The following is a 22,802-nucleotide window of genomic DNA, read 5'->3' on the forward strand; positions in this document are numbered from 1 at the left end:
TCCCCGCTGCTTCTGCCTCCTAAGTGCTGGCATTACAGATAGGCATCACCATGCCTGGCTAACTTATTCTGAAACATGTTCTCTTGTGCTTGTCCACAATGGCCCTGACTTTTCTCTGTAGCCAAAGCTAGGCCTTAAACTTGGGTTCTTCTTGCCTCTGCTTCCCAAGAAGCTGGGATTTCAGATGAGCACTACACCAGGACCAATTGCAGAATGGACCCTTTCTAAAAATCAAGCATGAGACACAGATAGCTGGTATTCACCATTTGGTTTTTATTTTCTCTAAGTCTGAGGTTCTTTATGACAGCGAATAGACGTATCCTCTCCAGGGAGAAACATATAACCAGGAAGGTGTGAGAACCTGAAAGGCCTAGACTCCAAACTGAACTACAACCACAGGGCGGCAAAGAAAACAGCCACCGAACTAATGGCCACATTTTTCATCTGTACCTAAGCTGAGATTTATAGACGGTAGCAGGAAGCATCACTCCTACCAAGCAAAAAAGCACAGTCCCTGGGCCCATGGTTTGAGCTTCTACATCATTCTCTATTACATAGGCAGAGTTAGTTTTTGCTGCTAAAAATCTATCCAAAGTCTCAGCTTTCTGAACCTCTCAGTCGCAAAAGAGAACCCAACCAAAGGGAAGCAGAGTAAAGCAGCCGTGCCCAGAACCCTATCATGAAGATCATTTAAAGGCATGTAAGATCTGACTTCTAGTATTTGTTAAGCAAATACTACTGTGTCCGTAGACTGTCCCACAGACTGCGTGAGCAACAGCACAAACATGCAAACGATACAGGAAACATCCTCACAACCAGGAAAGAGGAGAACCTGGCCTGAAAAAAAAGCCACTGGACACAAAGCTAGGCGAAAGACAAGGAGGCTCATTTGACAGTCTCCCCCACCCACCAGTGCCACTGGTGTGCCTGGGCAGGTTCATTCAGAACTGTCAGCAAACAGCTCTCCAACGCAACCAGTTTCCTCAGAGCTCAGATTCTGCACGACCTGACCCATCACTGTCCCTGTGTCCCAGTGGCTGCCCACCCAGCCATGCCTCATCTTACACTGAGTCATTTCCTGGGTTACAGCCTCCTCAGACAAAAACAGCTCTCCACCATTCACACAGACGCTCTGGAGAGTGGCCACACCAATGACAGCCTCTCACGCCTGCCTCTTCTACTTACTTCGAGGCCACAGTCTAGGATCACAAGAACTGCACTGTCTGTACTAGGAAAAGGTCACCACGCTGTGAACAACCTCTAGCAAAGCAGCGTTATGGAGAAGGTGCTCAGAGGCAATCCCGCTGAAAAAGGGTGCAGGACTGAGAGCCTCCAATCTCATGAAAGTGTGACAGCGGAAGCCTAAACTACACTTGGCAATTTTCCATTCCACTTGTCGCACGCATTCAAACTCTACTGTCTTTTTAGTAAAGTCATGTACTACAGTGAAAGAGGAGACGTTAAAAGCTGAAACAAAGCTAGCCATTAAGGTGTGTGAAGAAATACCTATGAACGAAATACGAGGAACTCTGCAATTTGTGAAAATACTGGGTACTTACTCTCCTAGACTTCGGTCACGAAAGGTAAGCGCATTTAGGAGAAAAACAACAAGATTCAGTTACAGTCTAAGAAATATACACTGTTAAGTAGTTATTTAAATTTACTGAACAGGAAGAGGATTTACATTAAATTCCCATTACATCCCACTACTCAGATGCTGAGACAGGAGGATCACTCAAGCCTGTGAGTTCAGGGCTAACCTCAGCAACAGACTAGAGACAAAGCTATTCGTCGTTACACTACCAAAACCACACCACTATCACTTGGTGATATGCAGGGCACACAAATATCTCACTATCCCAAAGGAATGATGGAGAAGAGCCATCATTGGCCACTGGAGTGTGAGTGTGTGAGAGCGTGTGTGTGTGTGTGTGTGTGTGTGTGTGTGTGTGTGTGTGTGTGTGTGTAAGAGAGAGAGAGACAGGCATCTGTGAGAGTGGGCATGTGAGCACCATGACATGTTTTCAGGAGTTGGTTCTCTCCTTCCACTGCAGTATCTGAGAACTGAACTCGGACTACTAGGCTTGTACAAGCCTTTCACCCTCTGAGCCATTGTACCAGCTCTCTTCTCATCTTTCATTTTGATTTTTACACAAGGCATCTTCATATATTTTATACAAGGCATATATATACATATATGTATTCATGTATGTGTGTAGTATGTATGTGTGTATGTATGTATGTACACTGCAGTCTGGCCTAGAATTCACTATGCACCAGCTGGGGCCTCAAACTTATGGTGGTCCTCCTGCCTCAGCCTCCCAAGTGCTGGGATTATAAGCAGGTGCCATTACACTCAGCCTAACTCCTCATAGATAGAACAGTCTTGGGTTTTAAGAAAACGTGTCCCATTCCTACTTCACACAGACCAGGAGAAAGTTCACATGGGGAGAGTTCACATGGGAGAGAGTTTACATGGGGAAGGGAGGGAAGAGTTCACACAGGCAAACGTTCTCACGGGGCAGAGTTCACATTCAGCAGAACAGGGAAATCACAGTAGTCTAGGAAGAGAACTTAAGGTACACACGTGACAAACCCTGAGCACTACCAGAAACTAGCAGAGCAAGAAAGCATCACACCTGGCCACCCAGGCCTACAGTGGCTGTCGCTCCCTGAAGTAAATATCATAAAACAGACGGCCTTATAAAGCTAAAATTTAAAAAGCAAAGGACCTTTTAGGGCTGATAGACACGGTCCCATGAGCCCCTGGTAGACACAGATGTCATATTCCTCAACCCAAAGCCTCTAAGGTGTGGGGGCTGAGGGGGTACACAACTGTGCTCCTTCAATCTTAAATGCCCTCACCTCTTTCTGTTCAACCTGCAGTGCCGATTTCAAAAGATCTCGAAGCTGTATCAGTTGGCGGCGCTCCTCATCCTGGGCCTGCTTGATCTTTGAAAAGCAAACAGAGCAGAGAAGAGTAAAACCGGGGAGCGCTCAGGTGCTGCAGACCTCGGCACTGCCACCCACGAGCACACATGAGCGTGGCCTGTTCATGTCACGTCTCAGCTCTGCTCCAGAAGCACCATGGGGTACAAGGTCTCAGAACCAAGGCCTGGATGGTGACAGCAGCTGTGTGTGTGGCTACTCACTGTGTGGAGGTCTGTGGAGAGCGTTTCAATGGAAGGCTTGAGGCTTTCTACTGCTTTCAGTCCGTCCTGGAAAAAACTGGGGGAAAGAAAAAGCAAAGGCCGGTGTCACAAGGGAGAAGACTATTGGAGGGAAGGCGGCAGGACAGAACGTGATTCCTGGAGGAACAGAAATATGCACAACCCACCAAAACCAGAATAAAATGACAAAGCTGTAAAAGAACAGAAAAGGAATTAGACTAAGCCTGAACATCTGTGATTTTTTTTTCTTGACCCACATAACGAAAGACCTGATTTTCTAGTTAATAAATGGAAATGACTCTCCTGACAGTGGCAGCGAGGGCTTTGAAGCCCCCCCCCAAAAAAAAAGTCATGGGGTACAAACAAGAGTACGCACTAGAGAATTCTCAGAACAGGAAACAGTTCAGTGGGAAGGAGGCCAAGAGAGGAGCCAGGCAACTTTGACACACATGAATGGCTGGGCTGCATCTGCACAGCAGAAAAGCATGGTGGGTTTTAAGGGTTAGATATCACAAGGCATCTCCTAAAGATAGGGACTGAGGGCTGTGAGGTCACTTTGACAGAAGACTCGGAAATGTAGCAAAGCTGCTGGTCTTCAGCACTGCCTGGAAGCTTCACCATCAGCCAGTCAAACTGGATTTAGGATCACCTAGGAGATTTCACATCTGGGTCTGTATGCAAATTTCCAGAGAAGGTTAGCCAGTCAGGGAAGACCAACATGAACATGAGTGGCCCCATCCTGGGATGCCTGGGGCCTGGACTGAATGAAAAGGGGAAAGCAAGCTGAAGGCCAGCACTCCCTCCTGCTTTCTGATATGACATGAGCAGGTAACCTCACCTGCTACCACAACCTTCCCCTCTGGCAGACTCCATTTCCACACATGTGAGCCAAAATAAACCTCCCTCCCTTCACATGCTCTTATCAGCTACTTTATCACAACAACAACAAAAGTAAGTAATAAACCCTGTTGAGGGGAATAGGAGGAAAGGCTTCCCGAGGGCTTAGGGAAATTCAGTTTTATAAGCCTGACAACCAGAAGTTCCTTCCTGGGAAACCTACCAAAAAAGCCAGCTGTGGTGTGCATTCGAATCCCAGCACGCTTACAATGAGAATGGAGATGGGGACTGGAGAATTGGCTAGAAGCACACACAGTAGCAGAAGAAGAGACTACGGAAGGAGGGAGCTGTTTCCCAAAGTTGTCTTCTGACCTCAGGGTCACCCCGTGGGACTGCAAGTATCACATACCTACCCACCTACACACACACACACGACAAACACACATCTGGGGGGAGGGAAGAAAGTGACCTCAGAATCACATACATAGTCACCTCGGTGATTTTTCTTTTTTCCTTTGAAGTTCATCAATGAGATCAATTTATGACCCTCTGAGACTCTTTCAGACTAAGCATGTCACAAAACAAAGGGTCATGAAAACAATGCATCCTGTCACTGAACTTAGGGATGGGACGGACGAACAGACAGACACACGTACACACACATTGGGCTATGGACCATGACATCAGGCTAACAGAATACACAGGCAAGGCTGCTGGTGTCCTCATCCAACTCCTTAGATATTCACACACGACACTGTCCATTTTTGGTTTACCTGGTTTTGTTTTCTTAACACAGAACAGGCTTCTGGATTGGCAATTGATTCCCTGTGTCAGTGTCATCTGCCCAGGTGTTTGCAACCAGAGTAAGGGCAAAGACTGCAGGTCCTCTGCCTCTCTGGGCCTCCTAAATTGGCAAGGAAATTTTTTTTTGGGGGGGGGAGGGGTTTCTCTGTGTATAAAGCCCTGGCTGTCCTAGATTCACTCTGTAGACCAGGCTGGCCTCAAACTCACAGAGAGCCGCCTGCCTCTGCTTCCCAAGTGATGGGATCAAAGGTATGTGCTTGACGAGGAAATTCTGAAGAGCTGCAGAGTTACAGGAACCAAACACTGAGCTGCTCCTGTCGTGAACTCAGGTGATCTCTATGTTTTAGTCACAGTTTTTCTCTATATAATGGTTTCTTTAGTCACTCCAAATTCTGGTAATGTAGCTAGGTCACAAGAGAGAAAGGCGGCGATCAAGAGACGGAGAATACAAGTATAGGAAAGGGGAAAATACACCAGCAAGTGAAGGCGGCGGTGCCTGGGGAGGGAACAGGTGCACAGCCCTAGGCACCTCTGGGACTAGGGAATTCTCCCTGAGGTAGGTGGAGAGAGCAAGGGAGTATAGCCGATGGCTTAGGGACCTGGCTCTCACTCACACACGTGTACCTGAGAATGCACTCAGAACTGTGATACAAACCTGGGCAAAAAATGTAGATCTTGTCTTTGTCACAGCCTTGGCAAACTTACAAACCTACCTATACTCCCACTCTCACTTTCAAGACTCCCATCTGTCAGTGCCGTCCCTGTGGAGGATGCCAAGCCTGGCACTGCAGCAGCTTCAGAGTAAAGGAGCTCTCCAGCTGCTTCAGCAACCTCAGTGTCACTGTGACACTCACACGTGCCTGTCCCTTGAGAATCGACCCCTCCCCAAAGCCTATTAGCGTTTTTTCCAAGCTCTTCAGTCAAAGGGCTTTTAGCATAACTGTTACCAAATCAGACTTTGTTCTTGTCCCATTAGTCGGTTTCTAACCTGTTCAACCTGTCAGACTGTCAAGCCTTGGAGACGGAACTATTTAGATGCAATCTTTGGTCCTCTCCTGGACCACACACACTGCGCCAATCTCCTCACACTACCACCATGCCAGGACAGGTACGCCTCATCTGTTGAGGACTTGCCCATGTCACCCACCCTCTCCTGGCATGAATGTAAACTCCCCCAGAGCTCTGGTTTCCACGCCTCATGAACGCAATATCCCTAGTCCATCATGTGGGATCTGGTCATCACGGCTCTGAGCAGTGTGCCCACACAGCGCAAGGTAATTCCCCTCCCAGAGCAACCGTCTTGTTTTAGTTACTGTTTTAAAGGCTGCCCTACTTCTAGCTTCTATTACAAAGCAGCATCCTCTCCCTGCAGCTGCTTCAGGGATGCAAGTGCTATCTTGATGTGAAATTTTAAAAAAAAAAGAAAAAAAATGAATTCTTCAAAATACTTCAAAACAAACAAACAAACAAACAAACCAAAAAAAAAAACACTACAAAACCTAGCAAGGAAAAATGAATTTAAGAAGCAAAATGAAGGTGCTTGGAAGTCATCCTAAGGATGTGGATGCCACATGGAGCCATCTCACACTCACAGAAGACAGCTGTGGTGAGGTAGCTGCGAGGGTAGGGACCAGGATACCTGAGGAGGAAGCGTGCAGGACTTCACAGTATGCAGAACACACACCATGAGCTTTCCTCAGGTTCCCAGGGCTCGAGAGCTAGGCCTCTCAGGCTTTGTTTCATCTCCCAAGTTATGAATTAAGCAATTCAAGGACACAACCCCCACACACGCGTACACCAGCACTCATCCAAGGAGGAAACAGGAAAATTCATGTTTTAGAAGGTTACTGAGCTTGTGTCCATAAAAGGCCAAGTTCACTTTCCACAAGTGGCCTGTTGCTACCCAACTGGTAGTTTGTGCAAAATAAAGAAAAAGGAAATCTGAGAATAACTTCTTCCTAAAAATAAAAACTCAGCAAGGAAGCGACCTACTTCCTACACAGCCTGGCAGCTGGGTTACGGGGCGGACAGAGCAGCTGAGCTGCTAAACAGTCTGTCAGGGAAACCACCTCAAAAACTCTAGAAATTCCGAGGTCCTCTTGACTTTGGGCCAGTCTTTCCCAGCAAACACTCCACCTGATCACAGCTACAGGGAAGTCACCACGGCCATACAGAGAATCGACAGCTGTGCAGCCGTGAGCACGCCCAGCCATGCTGCATAGAAGTGGGCTCGTCCACGTAGCACCCCTGCACAAGGGAATGAATAAAGACCGTCTCTGGGCTGCTGCTCAGGAACCAGGAGCCAGGATGGAGGCCCAGGAGAAACATTCCAGAGGAGGAACAAGGTGTGGGCAGTGACACCATCCCCAGGCAAAGCCCATTCTGGGAGAGGTAAACAAACCGGTGTGGCCACTTGACCTCTGAAAGATTTTTCCAACCGCTTCACACTTTCCACTCCAACTGTGACCAGTCTAGCCATGCTACCTCGTCCCTTACTATGCTATGACAATCCACTGTCCCAGGCCACTCCTCTTAAAAACGTTGTTGGGATTCAGACCCAGGACAAGTGCCTGTTTAACATATGGAATTGGACCTGGCCTCCATGTTCTCCCAGCAACCCTCAGTCCCTACCTGAGCTTTCCAGCCCAGGGGCTAGGCTTCCTCTCCCCCAGACACTCCTTACTACATTCTGTCTCTCCCTCCTCTTCCTCTGCACACTTTCTCTGCACTCAAGCACTGCCTCCAATAAGCTGGCCTTTACATTCTTTAATTTGGCTTGAATTCATTGGCTTATTTCGTCAAAAGAGAATACCTATTCAAATGTATTTGTTTAGCTTTCTGTGTATGTGTGTGCGACTGAGTGTACCTATGTGCATCACGTGCCTGCGGGAGCTCTCGGAGCTCAGAAGAGGAGTTGGATCCCCTGAAACTGGAGTGACAGATGGTTGTGAGCGGTCATGTAGATGCTGGGTTTCCCCAGTCCTCTGGACCAGCTGAGCCATCTCTCCAGTCTTCAGAACACTTTGGCAAACATTCCGTTCCCAGGTCCATTTCCCCAACCACATCCCCTAGTCTCAGCACTTTGCATAAAGCCTTACACAAGCTGGAACTCCATCAAGGAGTGCTGGGTGAGTATGGGAGCCATCAGTTTGTACTTATACCAGTGGTCAGGGGCCCGGGACAGGGACAGAAACCACGTGGAAGGCTTGACATCCAGAGAGCAAAGCTAAGTACCCAGAACATGACGTTTTTCTTTCTTTCCTACTGACTTTCTAGGACCAGCTATTTAGGAAAGTGCTGTCTTAATATAATACACAAATTAATGTCATTCTCCTTCTTTCAAAAACAACAAAAGCCTCTGAGATCACGTGTCTTGTCAGATCAAGCAAGTTGGCCTCTCTAACAACAACAAAATGTATTTGACAATTATTGTCAATTTTTAAATATTGTATTTATTTTTATTTTTTTTTATTAAGACATAATTCTCAAGCCATAAGATGTTTTTGTTTTGTTTTGTTTTCCTGAAATGCACAGTGCAGTGGGTTTCAGTGCAACCAGCACCAATTCCAGAATATTCCTGTTACCTCCAAAAGCAAGCACACACCCACTGAAGGTCAGGTCCGATCTCTTCCTTCTCTGTGGTAAGGCTAAACTGCTTTCTGACTAGAAATGTGCTTTAACCTCTGACTTGGCTAATTCACAGAGTGGCCTGTGTCTCCCCCTTCCATCTGTGTTGTAGCCTGAGCACTTCTTTCCTCCCATGGTAATTCACTTATTCATTCATTCATTAACTGACAGGATCTCATGTAGCCCAGGCTGGTCTCTATAGAGCCAAGGATGGCCTTAAACTTCTGCCCCTTCTGCCTCTACCTCCTAAAAGCATCCAGATCATGGCTGTGTGCCGCCACACTGGTTTATGTGGTGTCGGAAATTAAACCCAAGGCACATCCCGCCCACCAACCCCCATCACCCATTTCTTTTCTTTGCAGTTCTGGGGGTTGAATCTGGGTCCCCACATGTGCCAGATCTAGCACTGAGCTGCATCCTCGACCCCTGGCAGTAATTTCCAAGTGATTGTCGCTGCCATCCAGGCAGGAGCATTCAAAAAAGACACTGTAGAGAAGGCACACTTACTTGCACTGGGCGTGGAAGTACTTGATCAGATTCTGAAGCAAATCCACTCCCTTTTTAACCTTGATTTCATTGACCTTCAGCAGATACTGTCGAGAAATAAGAATCAGATGGGATGTTTTGTTTTGTTTTGTTTTGTTTTAAAAAGAGCAGACAGTTGCTTAACATGAAAGACATTGGGAGTTGCTTTTGAAACAGGGTCTCCTGTAGCCTCGGCTAGCCTTGAAGGAGGGCCTTTAATTTCTGATCCCCTGGCTTCCACCTCCCACACCTGGGAGGTGCTGGGATTACAGGTGTGCAACACTACATCTGGCTCACGCTGGGCTGGAGACTGGCCCCAAGGGCTTGTGCATACTATGTGTGTACGCTACCAACTGAGCCATACCCCCTGTTGGAGACTGAGTCTGTCTTCTTGAACAGCTTGTAGACTGGTTGGGGCTTATGGTAGATAGACACTGAATACTTTTTGCATACATGACTAAATGGTTCTGATGGCCAGGTAATTCGATTTTTAAGAACCACTTCTCCTAACCGGATACTCTAGCCCATCGAGGCAGGACAAGCCTCCTGGTTGCATGGAGGGAGGATGCCTAGAACGAATGGGAGCCTCTAACTGTCTTAGATCTTATGTTCATTCTTCCACCTGGGTCCTGTGATGCTTCATTTGAGACACTGTCTGTCTATGTAGCCATGGCTGTCCTGGATCTCAGATCAGTGGTATTGCCACCCTGCTCAGCTTCAAGTCCCCTTCTTTGTCACCTCACTGTCTTCAACACTAACTGCAAGAATCCAGTACTTGAGAGGTTGTTTTGTTGCTGACCCAAAGCCCTTTCCCTAAATATGAGTGCTAAAAAAGGTAAACTTTAAGGTAAATTGTATCAAAGCCACTTCCAATCCAGTGAATCCACTACGGGCCACTTAGCAGGCATTATGAAATGCACGGATTCCTTCCTTCAAAGTATAGAGAAAGGACTCTATAAATCCCCCTCCCCACTAAGAGGCCACATCTCATCTTCAAGACAGGATGGCCCAGGAAAACCTGCCAACCTGAGCTGAGCCCCATGAGTTCCCAGAGTGTAGAAACTCTCCTAGGCTAGCTGTACAAGCCAGCCGGGGGACAGGAAGCCACCCCAAAACCATAACAACAAATGTTCTTCTCTCTGTAAGAACTGCCTCTGTCCTCTTCTTCCTTTTTGATAGTTATTCACTGTTAATTGGATGTCTGGCAGTGGCCCAAAATGATACAATCGTTAATAAAATGCTTGGCAACCTATCAAGACTTAAAATGTGTACTCTCTTTGACCCGGAAATTCTACTTACCGGAACTTATTCTAACAGAAAATCAGAAAAGCATACAGAGATGAATAGGAAGGAAGGTTTATAATGGCTTTTTTTTTTTTTTCCTTAAATAGTGCCTGGTTTAAGGGGGTATGACAAGTGCTGGGGATTACACTAATGCAGAGCCTCGGAGAGACACGGCCATTTTCACTCACAGTAAGGCACAAAACCAAAAGGTCTGCATGCTCTGTGCTCTCTGATCTCTACATAAAGGCCCTTGGGGTCAGCCCCACTGCTACCCCTTTTTCAAGCACAGGCCACAGGGAGCAAGAACCCGAGGGTAGGTGATATCTGGGAACTAGATACCAAGGATGTTATTGGGTGCCATGAATATCTTCTGGCTGACTCCTCACTCATCTCTTTCACTGACTCCACAGGTGCAATAAAAACTCCTAAAACCATGAAAGAGGTTAAGTGTTGTAGCCATACTGTGAGAAAGTATGGGAGGCAGAGAGGATATTCTTTAAGTTCTCTCTTCTTAAAAAGGGGGAGGACTGTGTGTGTGTGTGTGTGTGTGTGTGTGTGTGTGTGTGTGTGTGAGAGAGAGAGAGAGAGAGAGAAATAACAGGAATTGTGGGCAGCCTGGCCTGGATGAGCCTTCCCCTCACAACTGAGCAGCAAGTGCTCTTAAATTGTGAGTCATGTCTCCAGTCCTCTCTCTCTTCCTTTGATAAAGGCTGGTGTTAGACTAACCTAAGCTCACACACCAGTCAGTAGCATACGATTCCTTCACCAAAACAAACCTTTAGTACAGAACTGCAGCCCTGTGCCCTAGCTGGTCTGTCACCAAAGCCGTGGGTCTCAGCTGAGAACACCCTGTTGGAGAGCAAGTCTGCACCGGTGGCTCAGCCCGCACCACACGGCTTCCCTGCTCTCGTCCTACCTCACACATCTGCAGCTGGAAGAACCGTCTTTCCTTTTCCATCTCCTCTGCAATCTCAGCCCCGCTTATTTCCGTACGGATCATCCCATGCAGCTTGGCGTGTTCCTTTTTCTCCTTTTCTATTTTGGTTCTATGTATGAAGAAAAAGCAAGAATAAATCAGGAGGGCTTTCCCACACAGTGCTCCCCACCGGAAAGCTTCATGGTCATCCCCTGAGATAAATGCTCACCACCCTCTTCAGAGCAGGCGGCCTCTTAACCCTCACAGAAAGCAAACGGCCGGTTTTCATAAAAACATGTCAGACTTGGCCTTCCTGCAGCTTACTCACCAGACCTACCTAAGCGCACCTTTTGGGCCTGATCTGTGTCTGAGGAGATGAAAGACCCACACGCACCTTCGTGCCTGATCACCAGGCCTCTCTCTGAGACCTCAGATAGCATCCTCCATGCCTCATTTAGTAAAGCTACATGCTACTCCACCTTCCACAGTGCTCCTCACGACAGCATGGTGCTGCTCATCCGCCCTTCATGCCCCTTTCCACGGTGACCTCATGCTCAGTTACATTACCTAAAATGTCACATATACAGTTCAGGTATAGACTGATCACCACCAAGGGAAAGGGAACCACACAGAAACATCGGCCACAGCTCTGGATCTAAAGGCTGGTGGCACATGGAGACACGGCTGGCATTTTCTTTAAAAACTGTTTGATGACAAAATAGGCTACTTGAGGGTTCCCCGCTCATCACAGGAAGTAGAACGTGAGCATGTGTGTACGTGTTGTCTGTCTGCTATATATGTCGAAGAGGCAAGGTCATCTGTCCTTCACTCTTTTGTCTAGGCTCATGGAGTAGACCCAACAAGCTGAAGGAGAGAAGAATGTGAAGAACCAGAAGGCCATTTGGCAGGGACATCGTTCAGTGAATTCAGGCACCTCAGTGGAGCTGTGACCATGAGATATCGGGGCCTCTGGACTCCTCCTAAAATTCTAAAGTTGCTGGCCATGTATCTAAATATTCAGTACAGAGCTGCTGCCCAGGAATCCTGAAGACATCTTAAACCTAGTAATTACACATGGCACGGCCTCTTGGGATAGAGGAACCGCCCATGGTTGTGGGTTTAAAAAAAAAAAAAAAAAGCTTTTTGATGTATCCTAGGATTGCCATGTGTTTAAAAGGTTCTACCCCCTCCACACCAGACTCTGAAACTCTACTTGATTCTGTCCTTTCTCTTCACAACCACAGGCCTCTCCATTCACACTGTTCTCAGTAGTCACCCACCCCGCTCCAACCACCCACAGTCCTAAGCGAGTTCATGGAGGGAGGAAGTGCACGCAGATACAGCAGGACAGATGTTAGTCAACACCCCTCCTGACCCTAGCTTGAGATCCCCTTGCTGGGTTAACTAAGCGGCAGTCCCCAGCAATTGGAAGCAGCAATGCCCATCCCTGCTTACGTCACTGAACTTATCACAGTTAAAAGAGGCTGAGGGAACAGGGCTGGGAGTCTCTCTAGGTAGAACAGACTGCTGGGTCCCCCAGTTTCAAGTCTGAGTGGATGCCACCAGTCAAACGCCAGGCCTGAGATCCCGGCCATTTCCAGACAGAAACGAAACATTGCCACAGGTGGAATGAGCATCAAGGTGCGGCTCGGACGTGCACTTTGTGATGCTTCATTAAAGAAAAAAAATCTCAGGATGGCTTAAAAAAAAAAAAAAAAAAAAACAGTCCGGTTAAAACATAAGTCACATCTGAAGTGATTTCCTTCCTAGCCATCCTCACTGCACCAGAGGGTTTCATACGAAAGTTTCTTTCCATTCAGCAATGCCTCCAGCCCCCAGAGAGATTACAAAGTAAACACAAGGCATTTAAAAGAATTGTCTTTCCCCGGTATTTAAATAACTGGAAGTCTTTAAGGGGCCCCCTCACTAGCTTCTTCTGGCCAGTCCAGTTCTGCCTGCCTTCCGAAGGAGAAACCAATGAGAGGTTCTCTAACTTCCTGCAGCTGACTAGGAGAAGCCTGTTCTTCAGTGCACAGTCGGTCAGGTCTCAGGGTCACAGAGCCCCGGCCACTACAGCCTCCTAGCAACCAAGTAAAACTGAAGAAAAGCCCAAGGGACTTGCTGGTGTTTCAGAGAAACAGAGACCCAGAGCTTAGAGCACACTTCAAACAAACAAACAAACAAACAGTTTATGGAGGTGTGGCTGTCTGTCTGTGTAACTGCGGACGCAGGTGTGTCCTGGTGGGCATGCGGAGGTCAGAAGACAGCCTCAGGTGTCAGTTGGTTTTGCCTTGTTTGAGACAGACTCTCTGGTTTGCCACTCTGTAACAGGCCACCTGGCCCACAAACTTCCAGGAATTCTCCAGTCTCCATCTTCCATCTTACCCCAGGAACACTGCAATAACAGACACCCACTACTGTATGTGGAGATTCAAACTTGGGTCTTGTTTAATGGGTCACCAGGAAGACAGTGAGAAATCCTGTTCTATAACTACTAGGAAGAGCCACCACCTCGAATGCAGACAACGGACACAGAGGCACCTGTCATCATGAGCCTCAGCAATACAGCTTTAGGCAAATTCTTTCCTGGATTAGGTTTATTATTAAGCAACAAAAACCTGATCTAACACTGAAATCTCGAATTACCTACATTAAGAAGATAAAATTTAAAGCACTCACATTTTTGTTTCATAATCCTTCCAGGCTTTATCAAAGGGCTTTTTCAGATCCTGTAAACAGAGGAACATCGAGTAAGTTCAATTAATCATTAACTTCTGTGCAAGACAAACATCCTTATCCCTAGACTGGTTCTGCACAGGCCACAGCCTCTGAAATCACGTGTGGGAGCCTATGAAAATAAAACCAGATGCTTTTGATAAACTAGGGGTGGGCTGGCCAGCCTTCTTTTTCCCTCTTTCTCACTTTAAAATACATATTATTTTAAATATGCAACGTGCACAAAAAGCAGGCAGTTAGTTCACAAGCCCGCTCCCAGGTTGCTTAGCCCCCTGTGATGTCATCACTGGTCACCGCCACCAGGGGCCAACGCTGTGCTCTCTCTCCACCTCTCTGCCTTGCTTTCTTTCCTGGGAGTCTTCCACTGTATCTTGCTCTCTTGCTCTCTATCTTCCTCCAATAAACTCCTTCTTATCAGATGTGCTGCGTGCACAGCATCGTTTTTTTCTATAAATGCTAACACATGCCACATGCCTACCATCCATTTTCACTTCTGCCCGCATCCCGTTCTCCCGTTTCCTTGGGCTTTTCTTCTGCACTTTTCTGTTTAGAACTTAAGATTTATAATTTAGGTTTTTTGTTTGTTTGGTTTGGTTTGGTTTTTGTATTTTCGAGACAGGGTTTCTCTGTGTAGCCCTGGCTGTCCTGGTTTTCACTCTGTACACCAGGCCGGCCTGAAATTTATAGAGATCTGTCTGCTCCGCCTCCCAAGTACTGGGATTAAAGGCTTTTGCCGCCACCATCACCACCACCCAACCAAGATTCATGATTTCTAATAAGGCTTGGTTATAAAAAAAAAAAAAAAAAAATTTACTGAGGCCTTTAAGTCTACCATAAGATTCCCACACAGTTCTGTGGCCTTCAACAAGATTCTCTTCTGTGTTTAATTTTGGCGTCTCCAGCAGCCACATAAGTTTTTCTGTGAAACTGCCCTCCTGAAACTGACAGCCCGGCACTTGGTGTGGATCCATGCTTCCACTATGGGTCACGTCTTTCCTCTGTGGAAGGCAACCTCATAGCCCTTGTTTTTGTTTTTCTCCTGGTAAATCAGCTGGCCTAACTTCCAGCCTCCATGGGGAAAAAAGTAATGTCCCTTGTGGTCCTAACAGTTCTTTCCTTTCAAGGGACAAAGCAGGAGGTCTAGGCAGAGGTCCCCAAGATGGGCCAGACACTTTTCCATATGTTCGTAAATGAGACCCAAAAATCACATGCACATACAAAGACCCGGGTCTCTCAAGGACCCAGCCAAACATCCTTCTTGCCCCAAGGACTAATAATAGTCCCTACTTTCACTAAGTACTACAAGGCCTTAGTGGTGTAAGTGTCCAGGCTTGCCCAAACAGCCAGCATCTTCTGGAGGTCAGACACGTCGTCAGCTCATGCTTATGAGACTTTCTGTCCCTCCCTAGCATCCTTTCTTCGGAGTAAATCAGCAACGAAGCAGCTAGGAAGCCAGATCCCACTGCTTCTCCTTGCTCCTGTCATGTGGAGGAACCCTCAACTGCCTCATATCCCTACCCTCCAACCCCCCTCCATGCCTCACCCCCACCCCACCCCCACCATGGTCTTCCTTTACCACCAGCAACAGAACAACCCAAAGGCCAAGAGGCACCACTGTTCCCACATAAGGTGGCATCAAAGTGTCAAATTAAAGGAAACAAAACAGACGCCATCCCTGCGGCCTCATGCGGTGGGTGGAATAACAGCAAACAGTGCTGTGATTCCCATGATGTCAAAACAACCAGGGTTCAGCTCGTACCCCTTTGACGCCTTTCAGGTCTCCTTTCAGCAAGCTGTCCAAAGGGAAGGAGATGATGTTGTTCATATTCTGAATCTAGAAAGGAAAAGAAAACAGAAAAGACGTTCAACTTTCTCTCTCATCCAAAGCAAAGATAACAAAGGTGATGGAAGGGACATCGGTAATGATTTACCTTCACGGGAAACCCGGCCCAGCATGGTGCGGTGGGTGGCCTTACCCACCTGCACTCATTTTGTTTTAGAAGTGAGCACATAGCTAATGAAAGAACTGGATCTGTGTGCTTCCACGGTAAGAACCTTTTGTTAAGTTGTGAGAAGTTATTACAATGAGTAAAACCTAAGCCTGTCTGAGAACCAACAATCAATACGAGAATCAATCAGTCAAAAGTCTGGAACACAACCTACTTCCTTACCCCCTCAGGGCTATGTGTGGGCCCAGCTAGCATGCTCCCAACATGATGGGAATGAGAGGAAGGGAGATCAGGGGTTTTTCTGTCTGCTGGGAAGGCATGTGAGTGAACGCTGAAGGCGGTGGGTGAAGAAATGAGTGTGTGGGGTTAGATGATAGACAGCAAAGGAGGGCTGTGTGTCATTGAGTGTGAGAGACAGGGTGCGTGTATGAGTGTGCTAGAGTTATGAGTGTCTGGGTGGGTGGGTGAGTGAGTGTGTGTGTGTGTGTGTGTGTGTGTGTGTGTGTGTGTGTGTGTGTTGTGTATAGGTCTGTAGCTGGAAAAAGGAGAAAGCTGAAAAAAGAAAGGGCAGGAATTGGGGAGTCAATCCCTCAATTTCCCTACAGCAAGAGATGCTGTCTTGAATTCTCACCATGGGGTGAGTCAAACCCTCCTGACACACTTGGGGTTCGCTACAAGCAAGCAGAGCTGCTGCAAGGCCACCTCCAATGTGAGCTAAGTGGGAACAACAGAGCTCCAGCCTAGAAGCAGATACAAGCCCTGAACACTAAGATGCCTTCCCCAGATGGAAAATACGCTTGAGACCCACGTTCCGCCTCTCTGGGCTCAGCCTACCCTGCCACCATCAGCACACTATGGCAGCAGGTCCCATGTCTACACCACAGGAATAGACAAGAAGACAGGAGAAAGAATGGCAGAACTTCTGCATTCACGGGCACCCTCAGCGAAGGGAACTTAATTTTCAGAATGGGGAGCTAAAACATATGCACCATTTAAAAAGACAATTTGGAATATAACTGGGCTTAGTAGTGCACACTTTAATCCCAGTACTAGGGAGGCAGAGGCAGGTGTATCTCTGTGAGTTCCAGGACAGCCAGGATTATGCAGTGCGAACCCCGTCTTAAAAACAAAAGATAATTGAAATACGGTTACGAGATAGTAATAACCAGATAGTAATTTTAGTTACTGTGTGTTTGGGCACACTGATGACACATAAGTGTGTGAAGGTCAGAAGACAACTTTCAGGAGCTGTTTCTCTCCTTCTACCACATAGTCCCAGGGATTAATAAACTCTGGTCCTCAGGCTTGGCTGGCAGGAAGACATCTTTACCAGCTGCCATCTCCTAGCCCCTCAGCATATGAATTTCTGAGTAAGACTGGAACTCGCTTGAACAACGCTACAATTGCCAAAGTGTACAATGATGCTGGCATTAAAAAAAAAAAAAAAAATCACACTGCCAAATGAGCTTCACTAATGACCGTCATTTCCAAAATGACTTTTTTGAGTATTTGTTTGTGGTGGTTTGAATAGGAATGGCTCCCATAGACTCACGTGTGTGAATGCTTGGCCCCTACGGAGTGGCGCTATTAGGAGGTGTGGCCTTTTTGGAGAAGATATCACTGTGGTGGCCAGCTTCGAGGTCTCCTATGCTCAAGCTATGCCCAGTGTGGTACACAGTCTCCTTCTGCTGCCTACGGATCAAGATGTAGAACTCTCAGCTCTCTCCAGCACCATGTCTGCCTGCACGCTGCCATGTCTCTCATGACGATAATGGACTAAACCTCTGAAACTGTAAGCCAACACAGGGTAAATGTTTTCCTTGATAAAAGCTGCCACAGCCATGGCGTGTCATGGGGTCTCCCCACAGCAATAGAAACACTAAGACGCCGTTGCTTTAGTATTAGATAAGCCAGCATTTGTCATGGGCCTGGCATCCGCCCAAGGCATGCTGTAATCTGCTGTGACTTGTGAGGATTAAAGCTTAACAGATCAACTTTTAAATACTGTAACGCTCTGTTGAAAGTGAGGTCTGTGGATGACAGCATTGAACCAGTCTTTGCCTATGATTAATCCCTGAGAGCACCTGGGTTTCCATTGTGAACTGACAGGAAGACCCTGGGCAGGAACACAGGGCTCTGCAGAGGCTCGCCCCCCCCCCCCAGGTCAAGGACCACGGCAGACACCCTGGGGTGCACTTGACTACACAGCTCTCCTTGTTCCTGTCACCACCACCCTCCACTATCAGCTGCTTCACCAGGGGAGAGTCCCCAACGCCTCTCTGCTCTGCACCACACAACACAGCCCATGCTACGCCCAGCCCGCTTCACCTGCCAGGCACTTCCACAACCACACCCACGTCTCGGCTACCCAGTGCCCATCTCCTTACTTACACATTTCATCTCTTGTTACCTACCACAAGCCCTCCTTCACAGTCTTCCCAGATTCACCTGGGACCTTGTTGCTAAGAGATACTAAACTGCTTATTTGTACATGAGGCAACTGACTCCCTCTCAATGCAGCTCATCTGCCACTTTCATCCCCCATTCGGCTTCCTGAACTGTTTCCTTGGCTCAGGGCTTGTCCTCAATCTCTCCCCTGACGGCAGTGTCCTATTTTGTCCTCAAAGTCCAGAGCTGTTTCCCTCCTGGCAGACCTCACATGCCACCTTTCCCGGCAGCAAATGCTCTTTCCTCTTTCTCCATCACTCCCTAGGCTTTCCCTGTTCTGAATTTCTCCGGGTACTTGGCAGGCCCTCCCTGCATCTGGTATGTGCTATACAAACACCCCGCCCCACCCCCACCCCACGGCTCCCAGCATGAGGCTCCTGAGGGCCATGCTGGTGGGACAAATTAAGGAACTTTCTCTGAGCACCTAGGACCTGAGGCTTCATTTATAGACTGTAATGTTTAAATCAGATGTAGGTGGGGCGGCACATGCCTGTAACCCCAGCACACGAGAGGCTGAGGATAGGATTCCAAGTTCAAAGCCAGCCTGGGCTATTTAGCAAGACCCTGCTTCACAATAACAGACAACAACAAACTAGTCGACTATAATACAGCAAATATGTGTGTAAATATCAGTCCACCCATCAGTTGTTTTTTTTTTTTTTTTCAGTCTACTTTGCAAAACACTAAGAGAATAAAAAATCAAAGTCAAAGCAAGGATTATAAACTCTAGGGGTTAGGGTGTAGCTCGCCTAGCATGTACAAAGCCCTAGGTTCAATTCCCAACACTGCATAAACCAGGCATAGTACTACATACTTGTAATTCTAGCACTCAGGAGGCAGGGGCAGAAGGATCAAGAGTTCAAGGTCATCCTGGCTATAAAGCAAGTTCAAGGCTCTGAGATAAACAAACAAAAACCCAACAAACAAAACAGGAAGGAAGGTAGGTTTATATTGATAGTAGATGTAAGGTAAACCGGGAAGGTAAAACCAGGAAGAGGTGGGCAAAGTCTACAGGAAATAGACAAGTGTGAACAACTTGTAACTACACACACACACACACACACACACACACACACACACACACACAAACACACACACCGATTGTGTGTTTTTATCTTCATTTAAGAGTGCTTTAGGCTACGGGCACACAACCCTCTATGAAGGAACATTTAAAAATTACAACAGCTCCAGGTAGTGGCAAGGGGAAAACTGGGTAGGGGAGGGGGTAGGAGATGAAGAGGGAGACAGAATCAGCCCTAGGAAGGTGGCTTCACAGGGAGGAGAGCGGCCTCTAACGCTGGAGCCACTATGAGCCCTAAGGGAAGCACTGGGGGATTTCTCAGAGTCACTTTTATTTGCAAACTAGGGGAGCTTTTGTTGAGCATGGCCTGGGAAACCAGCTTTAAAACACAGGGAAGAGCTCTGCCTTCCTATAGGACTAGAAAGCAGCGTGCTTTATACAGAGCAGTATTTCGCCTGCCCCATGATCCATGGCCCACACCAGAGAGCCACCTATTTCTCTGGGCCCAAGTTCTAGAATGCACGTGGTGCTAAGGGACAGTGTCCTGCCCTAGAGAATGGATGCCAACTGCCTGTGCCTCTCCACATTTGCACAACCGAGACCCAAGTCAGGAGAAAGTTCCTCCCGTGGCTCGAGGCCTGGCTATTTCCATCTGTGCAGAAGCGCTTCTGAATGCCAATACTTTCAGCACAAGGTATAAAATTTGTTATGCAGCCCCACGAAGGTGTAACATACCACAAACCACACACTTTTCAAAATGTGTTATGAAATGAAATGAAGGCTCTAACACCCCTGAAATCATGCCAATATCCGATGTATAATACCACAATCATCTCCCAAAGCTGCCTGTGTGCACTCCTGGTCTCCAGGCGACTCCTCGCCTGCTCCTGACACCAAACAAAAGCGTCCATCTTCCAGCATTTCTTAGTATGTACTCCTTGCCATCTGGCTCCTTGAGCATCGCTTCCTTGGGATTCATTCATGCTGATGTATCTACCCATGGTCACTTCCTCCTTAACGCTAAGGTCTCCCCCATTGTGTGGACACACCACAATTCGCTCATCCTGCTGCTGACAGACTTTCCAGTCACTTCCAGTTTAGGCGCGACAACCAATACCACAAGCGATGATGCCCAGCGATCGATACCACTGTGATCACTATTGATACCACTGTGATCACTATCAATACCGCGATCACATTTGGGACAGGGACTCTTTCAAAGATGGCCAGGATGCCCTTCTTACAAGGTGATAGTTGAGCAGAGCTTGAAATACACAAGGCAAACCATGAGAGTGAGTCTGGTGAAGAACGCTCTTGGCAGAGGGAATGGCTAACAAAGGCCCTGTGCAGAAGTGTGCCTGCTGGCCTCAAAGGACAGTTCTCTGTGTTCCTTCTCAAAGCTGCTTGTCTGAAAGAATGGGCACCCAAGCAGAAAATTATTGGAGAGAAAATGGCCGGAACATAGCACCAAATGGCACAGGGGCATTTCATCTCATTTAACCATCACAACCCTCCTGACAGGTTCGCCCTGCTCTCCCCACTGAAGAGATAGGGGAGCCAGGCGGGGTGGAAGTAGAGCACTCATCTTGTCTCCTAAATCACAACTAGGAGTGGGTAAAGCTGGGCGAGAACTGGGAAGCCAGAACTCTTTTTACGGTTTTACAATGAGAACAGTTCAAAGCACCCCAGCCCTTCCCGAGTAAGAGGACTCACACCTGATATGGAACAAGCCAGGCTGGAGCCATCTCCTTCTGATCCATCCCCTTGCATGTACTGTGGCCATCACATATAAACTAGGAAGCTTCCTAAGCAAAACTTTCTAGCTCACTTTTGCTCTTGGTATAGGATGCTCCCCCTGGACAATGGTTGTCGGTGTCTTAGTCTAACTAACACACACACACACACACACACATACACACACACACGGTTGGGGATGCTCCAGGAAAGCCTAGTGCACAGATGCCCTCCATCCTGTCTCTGTCAGCAGAGTCACCTTGGTAAGTTTATTTAATTAGAAAGGGAGAGAGGAAGCTCACACTGATCTTGAGTGGCTAAAAGACCACGATGATGCCAGCTGCCAAAAATGCCCTGGCAACTTTCACACCAGAATGGGAGAGGGACAGCTTGCATGGCTTCTAGGACTCTGGGAACTGCTAGCAGCGTGTCAAGCACACAGTAGGTGCTCATAAAAGATGGGCATCGTGGAACCTGCTGGCTCATACAGTACCAGCTTGTACACAGCAAAATGCCCAGCCTGCTCCTAGGATCTGTCTCAGCCCTTCTCCCTGTGCCAGGGGGCCTAGGTAGCCTAACCCCTCCCACGACAGTGTCTCCCACTTTCTTGGACTTTGCCATGGTGGTGACACCTTTAATCCCAGCATTCGGGAGGTGAAGGTAGGTGAAGTGGGACACCCTTGTGCCAGGTGACAGGGAGACTCTCTTCTAGGTGAAGTGTAGGAGGGGCTGCCAGGCACACCATATACCAAAGGGACTCACTGCTGCTCCTGAAAACAGAGCCTGCTAGCCTGCTTCACTTGCAGCTACAGTGTCTTCTAATGCCAGGCAGCCACAAAGAGCAATGATGATAAAGGGACAAGATGTTTGGTGGACTTCCGGTTCCTCTTCTGGTATGAAAGGATGGAAATTCCTCAGCTCCGGGGCACAGTGGCTCTCACTCGGTAACTCCGCCCTCAGCCCCCACTTCCCTGGCTCCTGTTCTGATGGACTCTGGTCTTCACTTGGGCCAGTTCTGTGACCACGAGGGCCTTGTCCATGTCCCATTCTCTGCTATCAGAGGTGAGAATGTTCGTCTGCAGCTGACCTTGCAGGAGTCAGTCCTGGTCTGAGGCTTGTCACCTAAAAGCCCCTTCTCGTGACAGAAGCAGTCCTGGGAAAACCTCCCCAGGATTCTCATGTGCATCTGAGATGGGGAAAAGAGTCTAAGAACCCGAGCTGTCTTTATGTCTTGTTTGATGTCGGGGTGTTAGATTTCTGCAGCTGCCTGGTTTCTCCCTTTATTCTGCTCGACTGCTTGGGCTTTTAAGAGTGAGAGTCTTACCCCTCAGGAAGAAAATCTCATTTCATACCAAGTAGGCCTTCCCTGGAGCCATTCCAACTGCTTCAGAATCGTCCTTCCAGGCCTCCAAACAGGCAGGTGGTAATTATTATTCTTTCTGCAAAGAGGTGGAGCTGAGAGTCTCATCTATACTAAACTGCTTTTTAAATGTTTGTGGGAGATCAAAGAAAAGACTCTGAGAACATGAGATGGGCCAGGTGTGGCTAAAACGTGAGGCTTTGAAAACACACCCCCTCTTATAGGCAGGACACAATTTCGGGTGGAAAGTTTTGCGGGTGGAGTGCTGTCCCCATCCCTCCATCGGAAGTCTTGCCTGGTTACAGAAGGTGGCCATTTCAGGTTCCGTGTCCCTGTTGCTAGGAGTCTTAGCTAGGGTCACTCTCATAGATTCCTGGGAGTTTCCCATGTT

The 22,802-nt window shown here is 47.7% G+C and overlaps 1 protein-coding gene across 3 annotated transcripts in view; it reads right to left on the reverse strand.

Annotated features, from left to right (window-relative positions):
- Window positions 1-22,802, reverse strand: part of Asap2 (ArfGAP with SH3 domain, ankyrin repeat and PH domain 2) — a 148,225-nt gene that overhangs the window by 49,217 nt on the left and 76,206 nt on the right. For all 3 annotated transcript variants that reach the window (XM_055625310.1, XM_055625301.1, XM_055625319.1), the window contains exons 4-9: window positions 15,659-15,733; window positions 13,843-13,892; window positions 11,164-11,293; window positions 8,946-9,031; window positions 3,153-3,228; window positions 2,866-2,952 (exon numbers count right to left, since the gene is read on the reverse strand). In XM_055625310.1, the coding sequence (XP_055481285.1) occupies window positions 2,866-2,952; window positions 3,153-3,228; window positions 8,946-9,031; window positions 11,164-11,293; window positions 13,843-13,892; window positions 15,659-15,733 (504 nt within the window). The remainder of the gene's footprint in view (window positions 1-2,865; window positions 2,953-3,152; window positions 3,229-8,945; window positions 9,032-11,163; window positions 11,294-13,842; window positions 13,893-15,658; window positions 15,734-22,802) is intronic.

Source organism: Psammomys obesus, unplaced genomic scaffold (genome assembly GCF_907164565.1).
Source record: "Psammomys obesus unplaced genomic scaffold, mPsaObe1.curated_primary_1811, whole genome shotgun sequence".
NCBI lineage: Eukaryota > Metazoa > Chordata > Mammalia > Rodentia > Muridae > Psammomys > Psammomys obesus.